At 38.5% G+C, this 17,587-nt stretch overlaps 1 protein-coding gene across 1 annotated transcript in view; it reads right to left on the minus strand.

The window, feature by feature from the left end:
* Window positions 1-17,587, minus strand: part of LOC134848884 (zinc finger RNA-binding protein-like) — a 49,725-nt gene that overhangs the window by 9,541 nt on the left and 22,597 nt on the right. Inside the window, exons 2-3 of the mRNA XM_063866400.1 lie at window positions 1,177-1,539; window positions 491-649 (exon numbers count right to left, since the gene is read on the minus strand). Coding sequence (XP_063722470.1) covers window positions 491-649; window positions 1,177-1,539 — 522 coding nt within the window. The remainder of the gene's footprint in view (window positions 1-490; window positions 650-1,176; window positions 1,540-17,587) is intronic.

A 17,587-nucleotide genomic window follows, 5' to 3' on the forward strand; every position in this document is an offset into this window, starting at 1 on the left:
CGAGGTTAACATGATTACTGCACATGCAGTATGTGCTGTACCACAATAGTCAAGAAATGTGATTTTTTACTATATAAAGCCCAAAATATTTGCTTAAAAACAAATTTAATACAGTTTACTCAAATTTTTAGAGATTGAAACCGTCTGGAGCTTTGTTGTGCTGTGTAAGAGGCTTCCTGTGATATATATTTCTCATCAATGAACAAAGTAGCTTCAGCGTAATTCTTGATTATTTAAAAAAGCCAAAATGACCCATTTTTCTGGTAAAATGTTTGTTGAGAATTTTGGTGAAAAAATTGCACCATTTTAATTCTGGTGAAAATCTCAGCAACTTTTGTTCTCTTCCCTTTTTGTTTAAGCTTAACCAAATTTGGGAAAAACGCGTTTGAAGTTTCAAATGTTGTTAGTTTTGTCCGGTTAATTTAAATCAGCACTTCATGAGAAGACAATATAATATTGAATGTTTAATTCATCGGACAGTTAAAAATACCTTCAGTTCCATGGGGGGTGGGTTTATCTCCAAGTGTTTAGCTGTGATGAGGTTGTCGTCTGTGGATCTGTATTCGCTCACTTGGCAACAGTTAGGGTAAGCCTTCAGAAGCTCGTGCTCTCTACTCCTGATCTTCGCTATCATGTTATTCTCACGCACCTACACACAAAATGTTCCATCACAACAACCAAGATGCAGCTTTTCTAGCATTATCAGAAAACGATTATTCTTTTGCCACTTCAAAACACTGATAGCATATATTTAAGCTGTGTAAAAAGAAGAAAGGGAGACATGATCAGCATAGTCTTGATGATTTATTGAAGATAAGTCTTGTAAAAGATCGCTCATAGACACCGAAAACCGAACGAACGCCTCACAAAACTTAAACTGTTCCAAAATTGATGCATCCATTGACCATTTGATTACAGTTTTTGACGTCAATACAAGGGCACTCAACAGTTAGTGTGTCAATTTTTCCTTGTGTTTACCCAATTGGCTACATGTTTTGAAAACCTATACAAAAAATTATAAAGCTCAGCGGTGAAGACAATCGTCTCATATTTGGTCTTAACAGGAGAGATCCCAGGAAGCTTGAAATAGCGGTTATAACAAACGAATTTGATCAGCGCAGTGTTGAGATTCACATTGATGGCGAGGCGATTGAGCGATGCTTGAGATCTACACACCTGGCGTCTCTTGAGCTCCTCCTGTTCGTTCTGCTGTCTCACTCTTTCTATTCTGTTGAACTCAGACTGCAGTTTGGGGTCTGCCACCTTAAGATTGGGCTGTATCTTCATCTTAAATTCCGTCAAGTGCTTCCTGCCCTTCAAATGCTCGTCTCTCATGTACACATTGTTCATGTCGCACTTGCACAACTCGCACTTGTAGTTCACCACTCGGCCCATTGAGTCCTTCTCCTCTTGGATCCACTCCACTCCCACCGACGGCCTATCAGATGACGATGACAACGAAACCACACTCCCACCCCCACCCCCCACTCCACCCGGCACAGAACTCGAACTTTGTCCAGACAGACCCGATGCTTGCATCTAGGTTGCGATGATGATTATTGTGAAACTCAAACGGTCCTATGATCACTTTTGAACTTGTAAAAAACAAACACCGCTAAAATTTCATTATCCTATTGTGGCACCAGAAATAACCAAACCTTCAAAAAATGAATTCTAACAAAAAATAGTAACACATGAGTTGTTTAACCTTTCATCTGGAATGTTTTTTTCCGCAAAACACTTTTTTGACTGGAAGAGCTAAACTCGAAACATATCACTGCCCAAATCAGCCATCGAAGGCTAGAAAGTTTTCCGGAAAATTATCTGCAGCGCAGCATCTAGATATATATCTCTAGTATGCATTAAAGAGGTAAAGCCAAATTTTCAAACTGAATCTCTCAAACTTTCTAAAGCAAATGACAAATTCCCACAACAGCACCCTGGAGCCCTAAAATAAGTGAATTAAATCAGAAAAACAACAAACCAGTCGAAAATAACAAAAAAGCTAAATGGATTGAGTTTCTTGGAAACGTTGACATTGATGAGCAACAAGTAAACTCTGGGCTGCAGTCCAAGAACAATTCAACACCAAAGCCAAAACACCACGAAACACACCTATACTTTTTGATGACGAACCAATTCACAAGACCCAAGCAAAAACAAAATTTAAGCAAGATAAAGCGCTGTGCTTTTTTTTACTGGACCTAATTGCATCTTCCACCATTTTCCTGGAAATTTGAACTTTAATCTCTAGGAACTAGAGATTAAAGTTAAAATTTCCAGGAAAATGGTGGAAGATGCAATTAGGTCCAGAAGAAAACCACAGCGCTCGGACCAGACAAGATAGCACCAATACATCTTCGTTTCATTGGAAAACAAGTCATAAAATTTTTGAGTAAAATAGTAAGCTTCTCACTGAGATGAGTAATCATACCAGAAAACTGGAAAGTGGGAAGAGTTATACCCCAGGAAAAGATCCAGAACAAGCCAGCTAAGAGCTGCAGACCAATTGCACTGCTCTCTCCAGTAGCAAAACTCGTACAGCGCATACTTTTACCTGAACTTAACTTGAGATTTTTGAGAACATTGGCACGACATAGAAAAGAAAGTACTGCTCTTAACTGCATCTCGTTCCACATTAAAGCTGGCTTAAACAAGGCAAAACCATGTCAAAGAACACTAATGGTCGCTCCAGATTAGACTGCAGCCTTCGATACTGTTGATAACTACTATCTGCTCAACGATATCGCCAGGTCGAATCTATCTAATACCAAACGATGGATTCATGCCTATCTTCGTGGTACATACATAAACTCATGGAGAACTCAGAGATACTAAATCCAAACGCAGAAAGGTGATACAAGGTGTTCTATCCTAGGTTTTTTTTACATACACATGTCTCAAATGCCACTATCTGAGAATAATAAGGCCAGACATACGCAGACGATATTACAACATACTCAGACGATATTACCATAAGAACACCAGGTCCCAACATCAGCAACTTAACCCAGCCTGTGAACCATACTTATAAAACCTGAACACCTGGCATACAAAATCTTTCACTATCAAAAAATAAATTCGGAACATCCATCTTTTCAAATTGGGCAAATTAGTTCAACCTAGAACCAAATGTCATTGTCGACGGCACCAAGCCACCAGCCAACCAAAACCTTAAGACTCTAGGCGTTCCGTTCGAAAACCAGGTTATCTTTAACAAACACTGTAAGAAGGTCTGAAAAACTTCAAAAAAAGGAATTGAATTCCGAAAAAACTTGCCCGCACTACTTGGGGTTACTCCAAAGAAACAATCATTATTACTTACAAGGCAATTGGCAAGATTGTACCAAAATATGCATCACCCATTCGAACTTCCACACGGAGCTACACAAACTGGCAGCGTCTACAGGTTAAACAAAACAATGCTCCACGAACAGTTACTAGTTGCGTGAAAGTGAGCCATATCACGCATTTACACGATGAATTAAAACACTTCCGGTCAGAAAATATAATGAAATACTCTCCAAGCAGTTTTTTCTGAATGTTATCAAGAGCGCACAGCAGATACCTATACTGTAAACTATATAGGGTACAACCTGAATATCAGGTCCACCCTCGAACACAAGTTCAAACCCGAAACTAAGCACTTGCTTACGAACAACCAGGAGAGCGTCTCTTAGCTTGAATATGTTTGCGGGATCAAAAATCTTCAAAATTTCCTTCACGAGAAAGCTAATCTAATTGCCTGAACTCCACCAATAATATCAGCTAATGAAAACAAAATTGATCGGGAAACAGATGTACGCTAGCACAACTTAGATCAAGTAATTCAACCTAACTGAATATTTACCACCATGGAAAGATTAATGATATACCTTACGCCTGCCCAAGTTGTTAGAAAAGGATCACAGACCACTGATTATCTGTTGAAATGTCGGGTACAGCCTGCCTCAGTTACCATCGATAGCCTAAGGAAAACCCCCGCAGAAGCTGCCAATATTGTAACACAAACCCAACTTTGAGTCCGTATAGATAGCTACTGTAAACAGAGCTAAGAAGGATAGCCGGTTGCTGTGCAAGTATTGATCTCTCCAATTCCATCTGAAGTTTGGAACCGAAATCAGTGTAGCTACAACAACAACAAAAATCTAAAAAGGTGGTCATCCTAAATTTTAGTGATAGCCTTACTTTTAACCCGAACTTTGAGTCCTTCTAGATTGCTACTGTAGCACAGAAAATTCGGATCATATTTATACAAACTAATTACCTTGTTTTCTTTTCAAATCACGTTGCTCAGTGTTTTTGGTGTGATCATTGAATCTAAATGAAAACCTAGAGCTACAATGAAAAAAAATCATGTAATTTCGACAAAAGCTTTCTATGTACAATAATTACAGTGTTATACTAAAATAAACAATCTGTACAACGAGCTACAAGACAAATTGATACTCTCATACCCCAAAGGACAAGATTCCCGCAAACTATTTCCATGTTTATCAAACCAAGCACTTCACACCACATTCGAATGCTAGAAACACAGAAAACAATACTCAAAGACAACCTACCAGCTACAGGAAAAGCGAAGTGAGTGAAAGAGATCAAACTTGTTACCAGGACCAAACATTCGGATCCAGAAACACCAGTTTCATCTTCAAGCATCTAAAGCATATCAACCGAGTTTCAAACATTCCAAAATCAACCATTTACAAGAATAAATCTTCTTAGATCTGCAAGAAAAAGTTGATCTCTTCAACCATTTCACCAAAAGAAACCTTCAACCTCAATGATATGAAGCGCGACACACCGACCTTAACGAACTTATCTATCTCGACTACGACAATTCACAATATAACAAATGAACTTGACACAACAAAAACCCGAGGCCCGAATGGCCTGCCACCTGTCTTCTAACATCGCTCAGGAAAGCAGATGAGATTGATCCTCAACAAGCTCTTCAAAAACATCAAACGCATGCAAAAACCACCATATGCATAAAGAGTGTTGCAGGCACCCCCATCCACAATAAAAACGACCCGAAACACGTTGAAAACTACCGTCCTATCTCTCTCCTCAATTTTATTAGCAAAGTATTTAAGAAATGAATGTATGCTTCTACGGACTTTTTGAAGAATTTGTGTCTGAAAACTAACAAGGGTTTGTAAAAAAGATCTGTAAAGATGATCCATTTTCTAAATAGAATTTATGAAGCCCTCGATTGTAACCCCCATGAAGACAATCACTATCTATGCTTACTTCTCAAAGGCGTTTGACAAAGTAATATCAGAAATTACTACAAAAATTAGTATCACTTGCCATAGTTGGATGTTTTCTTGATGGTCTTCATGATTATCTGAGCCATCGTCAGCAAATTGTTCGCATTGAAAATAACGCATCAGCTGTACTTGAGGTCACAAAATGTTGTTGTAGTAGCTAAGCCCAACGCCATAGGCTGCGGGATTTTTTGGGGTTGGGTTCGTTTTGATTTCGTTCTTGGTTACCATTGCTTTCCAGTACTTCATCAGAACAGTTAGAGATGAAGGTTGATTGGGTTTCCGCTAGTCCCTGCTTAGAGCCTTTGCCCCACGGCAGAACAGTTGGAGCAGGACACATGCGTGGTTACACGAATACCGTTTAAGATCTGGACTTACCATAGTTGGATGTTTTCTTGATGGTCTTCATGATTATCTGAGCCATCGTCAGCAAATTGTTCGCATTGAAAATAACGCATCAGCTGTAATTGAGGTCACAAGTTGTTGTTGTAGTAGCTTAGCCCAACGCCATAGGCTGCGGGATTTTTTGGGGTTGGGTTCGTTTTGATTTCGTTCTTGGTTACCATTGCTTTCCAGTACTTCATCAGAACAGTTAGAGATGAAGGTTGATTGGGTTTCCGCTAGTCCCTGCTTAGAGCCCTTGCCACGCGGCAGAACAGTTGGAGCAGGACACATGCGTGGTTACACGAATACCGTTTAAGATCTGGACTTGTTTAGATCCATAAATTGAAGTCAGCTCTTCGTCGTTGTCGATGTGTGCTGTTTAGAAGTCAGCATATTCGTCCTTATTTTGACTGATGTCACAAGTTGGGTCTCACAAGGATCGCTTCTGGGCCCACCATTTTTCTGCAATTTTGATAACGCTCTTCCCGATATTTTGAAATTCAATTATCCCTTCAAATTCGCAGGCGACCCCAAAACTCTATCGAAAGGACAAAAGTCTAAGAATATTCGACGCAAACCGGAAAAAAATGACAATTGCGTCTTGAAAAAAACATGACCCCAGACAAGTGTCCCCAATTAAATTTCAGAGGAAATAATATAAAACACAAAATCATGAGAAATCAGTCGTACAGCACGAAGTCATCAAAGACAGATACGAGACACGAGTCCATGGGACAGATTAATAAAATTCGAGCACTCATTCGACAGAACGCTCAAAAAGCCAATCGAAAACTGTTCTGTCTGAGACAAAATGTTGATACAAAACTTTGTCAAAGTGGGTCAATACAAATCTATCATGTTACCAATACTGACCTATGCAAAATTAAAACTTTTGTCAAATTGGATCGACACAAATGTATCAATTTTTTAATACTGACCTACAGTTATCACAGCGCGAAATTTTTTATGAAAGGACGTTTAGAAGCTTGAATTATTCCAGAGGACAGTTCTCAAATGCGTACGTCGAAATCTTACTCAAGACTATAATTGACAACTCTGACTGCTGATTGTTTTGCTTCTCACTCTATTTATGCAGATAAAAGATCTTTCTCCTTTCAAAACTCCGCAGATAGAGAACACCAAAAGATAGCGATACCAACCATCAACTCCATAGAATATAGAAGACAGGAGTTGTTTATGATGCCAAAGTCACGAACCGGGAAAAGCAGAGGAGAAATTATAGTCCGCACAACCAGAGTAGCTAACAGGATACATCCCGCGGTCGACTTCATAGCCGAAGCAGGACTCAAAAGTCGCATTACAGACCTCATGTGGAGATTTGTGAATGAAAACTTCTCATCTTCCAAAATGTGCACATGGGAACTATGTTGTGATTGTGCAATCAGCAGAAACAATTGGACAAAACTATAAATGCTGAGGAAGACATCCCATATTTAACCGCTGGAAAGCCACAACAACAACAAAAACAAATAAGTCACAACAACAACAAAAACAAATAGACCACATAAGTTTCATTTTTTTTTTCGATTTTCATAGACGATTGAACAGTAAGCTAAAACGAAAACAAACTGTAGGTCAAAACATATTAAAACTGATTTTTGGAGTTTTTGAAGAACTTGGATTTTTGAATGATTTTTTTTGAAAGCAGATGAGATTGATCCTCAACAAGCTCTTTAAAAACATCAAACGCATGCAAAAACCACCATATGCATAAAGAGTGTTGCAGGCAAACCCATCCACAATAAAAACGACCCGAAACACGTTGAAAACTACCGTCCTATCTCTCTCCTCAATTTTGATAGCAAAGTATTTAAGAAATGAATGTATGCTTCTACGGACTTTTTGAAGAATTTGTGTCTGAAAACTAACAAGGGTTTGTAAAAAAAGATCTGTAAAGATGATCCATTTTCTAAATAGAATTTATGAAGCCCTCGATTGTAAACCCCATGAAGACAATCACTATCTATGCTTACTTCTCAAAGGCGTTTGACAAAGTAATATCAGAAATTACTACAAAAATTAGTATCACTTGCCATAGTTGGATGTTTTCTTGATGGTCTTCATGATTATCTGAGCCATCGTCAGCAAATTGTTCGCATTGAAAATAACGCATCAGCTGTACTTGAGGTCACAAAATGTTGTTGTAGTAGCTAAGCCCAACGCCATAGGCTGCGGGATTTTTTGGGGTTGGGTTCGTTTTGATTTCGTTCTTGGTTACCATTGCTTTCCAGTACTTCATCAGAACAGTTAGAGATAAAGGTTGATTGGGTTTCCGCTAGTCCCTGCTTAGAGCCTTTGCCCCACGGCAGAACAGTTGGAGCAGGACACATGCGTGGTTACACGAATACCGTTTAAGATCTGGACTTGTTTATATCCATAAATTGAAGTCAGCTCTTCGTCGTTGTCGATGTGTGCTGTTTAGAAGTCAGCATCTTCCATCTTCGTCCTTACTCTGACTGAGGTCACAAGTTGGGTCCCACAAGGATCGCTTCTGGGCCCACTATTTTTCTGCAATTTTGATAACGCTTTTCCCGATATTTTGAAATTCAATTATCCCTTCAAATTCGCAGGCGACCCCAAAACTCTATCGAAAGGACAAAAATCTAAAAATATTCGATGCAAACCGGAAAAAAATGACAATTTGGTCTTGAAAAAACATGACCCTAGACAAGTGTCCCCAATTAAAATTCAGAGGAAATAATATAAAACACAAAATCATGAGAAATCAGTCGTACAGCACAAAGTCATCAAAGACAGATACGATACACGAGTCCATGAGACAGATTAAAAAAATTCGAGTACTCATTCGACAGAACGCTCAAAAAGCCAATCGAAAACTGTTCTGTCTGAGACAAAATGTTGATACAAAATTAAAACTTTGTCAAATTGGGTCGATACAAATCTATCATGTTACCAATACTGACCTATACAAAATTAAAACTTTTGTCAAATTGGGTCGATACAAATGTATCATGTTACTAATACTGACCTGCAGTTACCACTGCGCGAATTTTTTTAAGAAAGGACGTTTAGAAGCTTGAATTATTCCAGAGGACAGTTCTCAAATGCGTACGTCGAAATCGTACTCAAGACTATAATTTACAACTCAGACTGCTGATTGTTTTGCTTCTCACTCTATTCCTGCAGATAAATGATCTTTCTCCTTTCAAAACTCCGCAGATAGAGAACACCAAAAGATAGCGATACCAACCATCAACCCCACAGAATATAGAAGACAGGAGTTGTTTATGTTGCCAAAGTCACGAACAGGGAAAAGCAGAGGCGAAATTATAATCCGCACAACCAGAGTAGCTAACAGGATACATCCCGCAGTCGACTTCATAGCCGAAACAGAACTCAAAAGTCGCATTACAGACATCATGTGGAGATTTGTGAATGAATACTTCTCATCTTCCAAAATGTGCACATGGGAACTATGTTGTGATTGTGCAATCAGCAGAAACAATTGGACAAAACTTTAAATGTTGAGGAAGACATCCCATATTTAACCGCTGGAAAGCCACAACAACAACAAAAACAAATAAGTCACAACAACAACAAAAACAAATAGGCCACATAAGTTTCATTTTTTTTCGATTTTCATAGACGATTGAACAGTAAGCTAAAACGAAAACAAACTGTAGGTCAAAACATAATAAAACTTATTTTTGGAGTTTTTGAAGAACTTGGATTTTCGAATGATTTTTTTTTCAAATTATTGAGACTTGAAATTTTATTTCATTTGTGTTTTTTTTCTCTGTAATTATAGGGAAGTGATAAATGGAAACTTTTGCTCAAGGAAATACAGCTGGGCAAATTAAAAACTTTTTACACTTCTTGTAAATTTAGGAAACGTTTCAACAAAACTTCAAATTTTTGTCTTATCATTTATCTTTTCTTAGTTATCAAAACCAATGATCATAAAACTCGGTAGTTTCAGGTAATTCAAGTCTAATTAAATTGGAGAAGTGTTACTTTTTTGAAATTATAAGCCGACATTTTTTCAGCAGAAATATATTCATATATACTTTTGCTATTTTCCGTAGAGAAAAGCAAGGAATGAAAACTCATTTTGATTCATAAGTGAAACAATTACTGAAATTCAACAAAAATAATAAATTTGAAAAAAAACAAGGTATTATTGAAAATTAACAACTTTCTATTTCATTTGATTTGATAACATTTCAAATACACATTATTCAATTGCAATGATACTTAAACCGAAACGATTGCTAGCAGATGATAAAAATATCAATTAGGTTAAAGAACAAGCATGAATATGACGTTGAAATTGTTTCTCTACAAAATAAGAGAAAAACGTAGAAGCTTTTGAGACAATTAATTTTTTGCAAGATAACTTTTCTTTGACAGAAAATAAGGAATCGCCTCTATTGCAGGGACCATTATCGATAACCCGTTCTTTTTAAACTTAAATTTTCATCTCAGATTTGATAAGAAAATTCAAAATGTTTATTAAAAACGGTCAAACGTTTTTGCGAAACTCTCAATTTTTTCTACAAAAAGCAGGTCGAGGCCTCTGACAATAAGATTACCAAAACCGGGTTTTCCGATGATTAAATTGTCAACCTGAGAATAAGCACGTTTTTGAAAAAAATTCCAAAAAACGGTAAAAAAAATCTAGAAAACGGTCACAAGACAATCCGAAATTCATGAATTTTTCTGCAAAAGCAAGTCGTGCAAAAAGCAGAAAACATTCCCAAAATCGGGTTTCTCGATTGAACAAAGCCTGAGAATTAGCTCGATAGTTTTCGCGTAAAGGCAAGTTTCCAAAAAAAAACTGGGTTTCAGAACGTGGATGCCATGATTTTTTATTAAAACAAACTGGGCTAACCGAGTTCAAAGCTAGCGTTCAAAAACTCGTTGTTTCCATTAAACCAATGATATCAGATTTGGCAGGATAGTAAGCGAGAAAAGTCCAAAAACACCTTCAACAAATCAAAATTTGACAGTTCCGGGAATCATAGATTTTTTGAAAAATAGGACGTAGCCGCTCACACAGAAATAAATCACGCGGCCTGTAACTTCAGTTGAGCCTTAAATCTCAGATTTGGGAGGAGAGTTCGAGAAAAGTGAAAACCTTGTTAAAAAACGTACAAAAATCAAAATTTTGACTTTTCCGACGGCCATAACTTTTGTTGTCAAAAAAGACTGGGCGTAGTCGCACCAGCAAACAAACTGCCCACAACACGTTCTTTGAATAGACCCCAAGGTCTCAGATATGGCATCGTAGTTTTCGAGAAATTTTAATAAGTTTAAAAAAGGTAGAAAAATCGAAAGCTTGATTTATCCGAGGACAATAATTTTTGGTATGAAAAGTTTTCTGAGTGGCGCTAATGCAGAGCAACTTCCCAATAGCCATCATTTCCATTGGGTCTGCAATGTCAGAATAAAGCGCTTAGTTTTCGAAAAAAAAGTCAAAAGGATTAACAAAACGGTCACAATCAAAATCTTGACTTTTCTGTGGGCCCTAATTTATAGGTAAGAAAAAATAAGGCGTAGCCGCCTATGCATGGGAGCTTTTCAAAACCGTTCTATTCATTGAAATCAGACTTGAGACAGGTAGTTTACGAGAAATCGAAAAAAATATGGGTCAAATTGTGCCCACACAGTTTTTCGAAGGCTGTAGACAGAGGGGTCAGGAAAAAATGTGAATATGCAGGGACACAAGGGAGTAGGTGGTCTTTCAATTGATAACCCTTTTTTTGAAAATCAGTAAAAGTTTCTGAGAAAAACTTTTGCAAGTAAAAATATTAAAAAACATAAAATTTCAACATACCAATTTGTAAACTTATAACCACGTTAAAAAAGCGGAGGAGAGCATTAAAATTGTTATTTCCTTGCAATGACCCAAAATTAGCTCATTTATCATACTAAAAAAATAAGCCAAAACAATTTGGTCGGATGAACTTTTTTTCAGCAAAACAAAAAAACAGTAAAAACGAAGTTAACCTGATTGAAACCTCAAATTGCAAGAGTAACTCCAACAATAAAAGAAACACTATAGAAAAGAGCGCGCAACAAAAAATGAATCCAAGATGTGACAACCAGGACGACAACAGATAAGCAGACATATTTGGCCGACAAAGCAAGTTTTCCCGAAAAAAAAATCATATTCAAATATATTGAAAAACACAAGGTCCGGCCGGGACTCGAATCCCAGACATTAGGATATCAACGCAACTGAATTACCTACAGACAAAGTGAACAGTAAACTAAGTGACAAAGGTTCACAAATAAAATAACCAACTTCTTAAAAAATGTAATGAAAATTGCTGGCGGGGAAAAAAGTCTTAGTTCCCAATTACAAGACACTTACTCTAATGATGCTAGTTCAAAAAAGCTAGTTTAAGCTAGTTTAAGTTTCAAACATAATACAATAAATATTGTAAGCAAGTTGAAAAAATAAAAATTATTTTGAGAATTAAGCTGACAGATATAGAGCCGACATCCAAACAATTTCCAAATTCAAGGTTCTTTTTAAACTGAAATTAACACATCTGCAAACTTACTGGGTTTTAGATCTTCGTATTTCTAACTCTGAAGCAAAACCCTAAAAGGGCCGACAGCATACCATTGCATTTTCCTTGTTTCAAAAACAAATTAAAACGATTTCTTTTGCTAAACCATTTTATTCTTTAATTAGGGTGTTTATAAAATAAAAAACATAGGGTAAATAAGAAAAACGGCGAGATTAAGCGGGTCGATAAAAAGCGGAAAACAAAAAAAGCAATAAGGAAAAATTGTCCTAAAAACATTGAGCGATAAAAAAACTGAGCCGATATGAGATAAACTGAAACCACGTGGGTCAAACAAAACTTTTGAGTGAACGAGAAACCAAGGTTTAGCAAATTTTAAATTACAGGAGAAAATTAGCTATTCTTGCAATTACAGCTAAAAAGCTTACAGCACAAAAACAATCCCTGATGTGTCCCAATTACAAGGCACTTGCTATAAATATGCTAGTTTAAAAAGGCTCAATCAAAAAAATTAAGAAAAAAATTGAGTAACACGACAAAATCAGAAAGATTATTTTCAGAACTGCCAGATATAAACCCGACATCTAAAAAAACTTTGATTTTCTTGTCCTTTTTCAGGTAGTGTTTTTTTAGATGTCGGGTTTATATCTGGCAGTTCTCAAAAAAATCTTTCTGATGGACCGGGACAGAGATCAAACAACAGGCGCTTTCGGTCAGTACCAACCCAGCGGGGAGAAACGTAATAGAATGGTGCAAAGAACAGGACCTCTGCTGGCTTAACTCCTTTCCAACCAGAAGAGAAGGGGGACGTGGAGGAACCCAGTGACAGGGACGTGGCATGAAATAGATGGATTCATGACACGGGTCAAATACCGGAAAACCGTGACAAGCACATGGACAGCGAGGATGTCGGACCACCTTCAAAAGGCCATGAGACTCCGGATCCAAGCCAGAGAGACTCCCAAACCCCACAAAGGACCACAGCCAATCGCATGCGACCGGCTACACGAACCAAAGAAAGCCGAAGAGTACAACAAAGATGTTGAGAGCAGACTTCAAGGGAGTGAAGACATCGAGGCAGTACTAAAGGCAATGGAGGCAAGCGGGCAGCAAATCTGTGGAAAGAAGGCTAAATCCAGCCTAAACCCATGGATGGAGGGGAACTCTGATACGATAAAAGGATACCAACGAAGGATTCAGGTTTTGACCGCCAAGGCAAAACGAGGAATAGACAATGCCAAGGTAGAAAGGAATAAAGTCAGATCAGAATTCAAGAAGAAGAAGGAATGAGAAGATGCCTGGTGGATGAGACTCGTCGGTGAGATAAAAGAGGCTGAGTTATCAGGAGACACCAGGAGAATGTACCAGACCCTTCGGAGAATTGGTATCAAGGACATGCAGACAATGCAAGAAGATACTTTTACCGCCGAAGAATACCGAGCACATCTCTCTCAACACGAGGGTCATGCGTTCGAATCCCGCTTCGGTCACGGCTGGAGGGGTCCCAGTGTCATCCGCCTCCTCAAGGTGGAACCGGCTGCGGCAAAATGGATGACATCTCCCCCTCCCCCACGGTTGGTCCTGCACTGCGCAGGCCGGGGGCTAATAAAAAAAAAAAAAAAAAAAAAAAAAAAAGCGCATTTCCAAAACGTGTCTGAGAAAAGATACGAAAGAGAGGCAGACGAGATTGACGAAATATGTGCCAGCATACCGGAAGCGCGAGGTCAAGCTTTCATGGCAGCGGCCCTGGAGCTTGAAAGTGGCCAGAGATAGTTAAGGAAGGATGGATAGTACCACTATTCAAAAAGGGAGAAAAGACGACCTAAACAATTACAGGGGGTTATTGCTATCCTATTTGATATAACCAAGGCATATCCAAGGATGAGTAAACCCATCCTTTGGTCTTTATTCCGGAAGTTCCAGATACCAGAAAAGACAGTAAAGAAATAACAGGATCTGCATAGCACACCGCATACAGGATCAAGGGAAGAGGGGGCCTTAGCGATTCGTGGATACCTGCAAGGGGGTTAAGAGAGGGATGTGCGACTAGCCCGATAATGTTTAACGTATACCACGCACAGGCGACGGCAGATGCGGGGAAAAAGGGAACAGGAAGCACACAGAAGAAACATGGAATGTGGCCTCTCGTGGAGCTGGGTAGAAGGAAGTAGCCTACCACCGCAGGACACCCGAAGAGCGCTAAGGAGCACAAACAGGAAAGATTTCACCATCACTGAAACGTTGTTTGCAGATGACACGACGTTAATAGGCAATCTGGAAGAGCTAAAACAGGGCAAGGTAAAGGAAGTTCTATGGAAACCCAGGAAAAGAAGAAAACATGGCAAACAAGAATGCTCGCTACGAGAATCGGAAGGGGATGACGTCAATGCCAGACTGCAAGAGGATACCACGTCTGGAGCAAGATTCGGCGGTGGTTTTGGCAATCAAACCTGAGCAAAAGGACAAGCAATAGTGGTTCAGGCGGTAGTTGAATCGTCATTACGCTTCGACTGTAACGTGAGACCGTGGTTACAAGGAGACATCAAGAAGATGCAAGGCATGGTCGATAAATGTTACCGGTCAGTCTGGAATCATGGAAAGGGCCCTCCTCTAATGAGAATGCAACAGGAGGGTGTGAACTCTTATGGGGTGCGCAGAGAATTGGGCATCGACAGATGAATGCTGAAGATAGAAAAGCGAACTCTGGAAAGGGTAGGACATGTTCTGAGAATGGGAAATGAAAGAACAGTGAGGGAAGTCGTGTAAGGTCAGTGGAACATGGAGGAAACTAAAGAAGGCAAGTTGATGGGAGGGACGATATCCTACTGGAGACGCTTAGTCCGCGAGGCCGGTGAAGACGACAACAACCTTGAACAGTTGACCCGAGACCGTAGATCCTGGAAAACATTCATCATGAGACGTGTCAACTTCATCCAAGACTGAGAGGAGAAGATGAGTCTCATTGGTAGAAACGATAGTAAGCCTGTCAGGACACAGAGGACGGCCCAAGACGACACTGTCTTTAAATGCAGGTGGGACTACTGTGAAAAGGCGTGCAGGACGGCCGCAGGTAGAGTCCAATATGAAAAATCAATCCACAGGCCAACAGACACAAAATTCATATGCCCCAAATGCAATAGCAGCTTTAAAGAGAACAGCCAACTGACAAATCATGAAAAAAGCTGTGGGAAGAAGAAAAGTAAAGTGGCCTGTAAACAGTGCTGAGTTATGACCGATGTGGTTAACTCATAGAGTAATTTCGGATAGGGTACACCGTCTGCTCGTCACGCTATCTTATTTTCGGCCGGATAGATTCGTGCAACTTCTTAGTCTAATACCGATCCTAATCTTACTCTTATACTTACTAGTCTCAGGGTGTTTAACTAGTCTCTGCTAGGCTCAATAGATCTAGGGTATACTGGTTTATTGCGGCTGCTGAAGTTCTCTTGGAGAGGCAACTAATTTCTAAGTTAAATTAAAATCTCTCTGGTGCTGAAATTACAAGTAATTTCAGCACTTACAAATAAGTGGGTTGTTAGTTAGGTGAATTATGATTGGTTAATATTAAATATTTTACAGTGGTAAAATATCCAATTTATCCAATTAAAAAATGTAGTTTAGATCAGGTTCCACCCATCCGGGTTTTACAGAGTTTTTTAGAATTATCTTTCTGCAATTTGAAGGATGGACGATGAACGTTGGTATTTGGCGAACATCATATTCTTGTCCGGTTCCTTTTGTTAAAGAAGTTCCAGGACGCTGGAGTTAGGGACATACAATCGTTGCGTCGTCTTGTGACAACGACTGTGATCCCCAATGAAATCAATCTGATTTTAAAATGATTTGCTATGACGGGTTTTTCTGTATTGTAGAGAACTTGTTTTGTGTTCAACCTCGTCTGGGAATGGTGTGGAGATCGTGCGTGGAAGGGATGCCTCGTAACTCGGATCTGTACGTATACTTGAACATCGAGGTGGTCATTGGTCTAGTTCAATGAAGTCCTTTTCTGCGAAGTCAAGTCGTACTCTAAATCCTTTGAGTTGTGATTGTGGACGGCATATCGGTTGTGCTTAGCCATTCTTTGTTTGAGTATGATGGGATCATCTAGTCTTGGATGTTCGTCTTTGTTATTGTGTATTGATCTACATACCGCAAAGTATGATTTACATTTTACAAAATTATGTTAGTCCGATTTTTTTAATCATGATTTTAGTTAATCGTTTTCACAAAAGCGTTTTATTTTAGTTTGGTTATTTTGAAGAGTTACCCACCCTTGAGTACCTCTTATTAAAAATAGAAGTGTGGTCACAAAGCGTGGATGTAGCGCGGTGGGTTAGGCCGGCTATAGAGCATGCTCAGGACGTCCTCTCTGTTTTCTTTGAGCATGCTCTATAGCCGGCCTAACCCACCGCACTACATCCACGCTTTGCGACCACACTTCTATTTTTAATAAGAGGTACTCAAGGGTGAGTAACTGTTGAGTACCTCTTATGATTTCGTGCTGTTTCTTTGAGAAGTCCTGTTATGTGATAACTTTTCATGCTGGGTTTATGTTGATCTTTCTTATGTTACTGTGGTCGTGTCCTTTTTTTTTCAAAAATCAAATTGTTTTTTGGCATGGGTTTGTCTTGCGACTTTTTTGTGTTTTATTATTTCTTTCTTAGACTTTATAATAGTCTTCAAAAGAATAAATTATCCAGTTTTAAACTGGGTTAATCCGGTTTGGGTACCGTTGGTTTTCTTTTCTTAGTCATGCTGTTATTTTATGATTTGGGGTGTTTAGTAAGCTGCGTTGGTTAGTTTGGTTTAGTATATAATTCCTTTCCAACCGGGTTAAAGGAAAGTTTGAAACTTGTTATCATGTGTTAGAATTGTTGAGTGTGAGAACTTGAAGTTTAAAATCATTTTTTTAAGCAATTCTTCGTGGGCGGGCTGTGCGAGTTTGGATAGAATTCTTGTGCGAGTGAATGAAAATATCAAAAGATTAGTACTGCATTTTCGTTTTATCAATTTATTACATAGAATTTGAATTTTACTGCGTTTGGGGGAAATTTTAAAATTATAAATTTTCATCGTATTTAATTTTACTGCTTTATGGGGAAATAATTTATAGATTAATTTACTACATTTGGTATCAATTTTATTAAATTATTCAGTGCAAGATATTAATGAATTTTAAAAGAATTTTAACAAGTTTGTATTTTTATTTTGCTTTTCTGTTTTTGTAGGTGATCGTGGTATGAAGACTAGAAACATAAATGAAACATTAATAAAAAATGGTTAGTACTAATTTGAATTTATTAGTGAAGAGTAGTTTAAAATAAACTTACCTGTTAATCGTCTGGGAAAAAGCCGTGGGGGAAGATGTCGTGTATCATATCTGATGTAGTTAGTAATTTGGCTAGTATGCGAATG

Source organism: Symsagittifera roscoffensis, chromosome 6 (assembly GCF_963678635.1).
Source record: "Symsagittifera roscoffensis chromosome 6, txSymRosc1.1, whole genome shotgun sequence".
Lineage (NCBI taxonomy): Eukaryota > Metazoa > Xenacoelomorpha > Acoela > Convolutidae > Symsagittifera > Symsagittifera roscoffensis.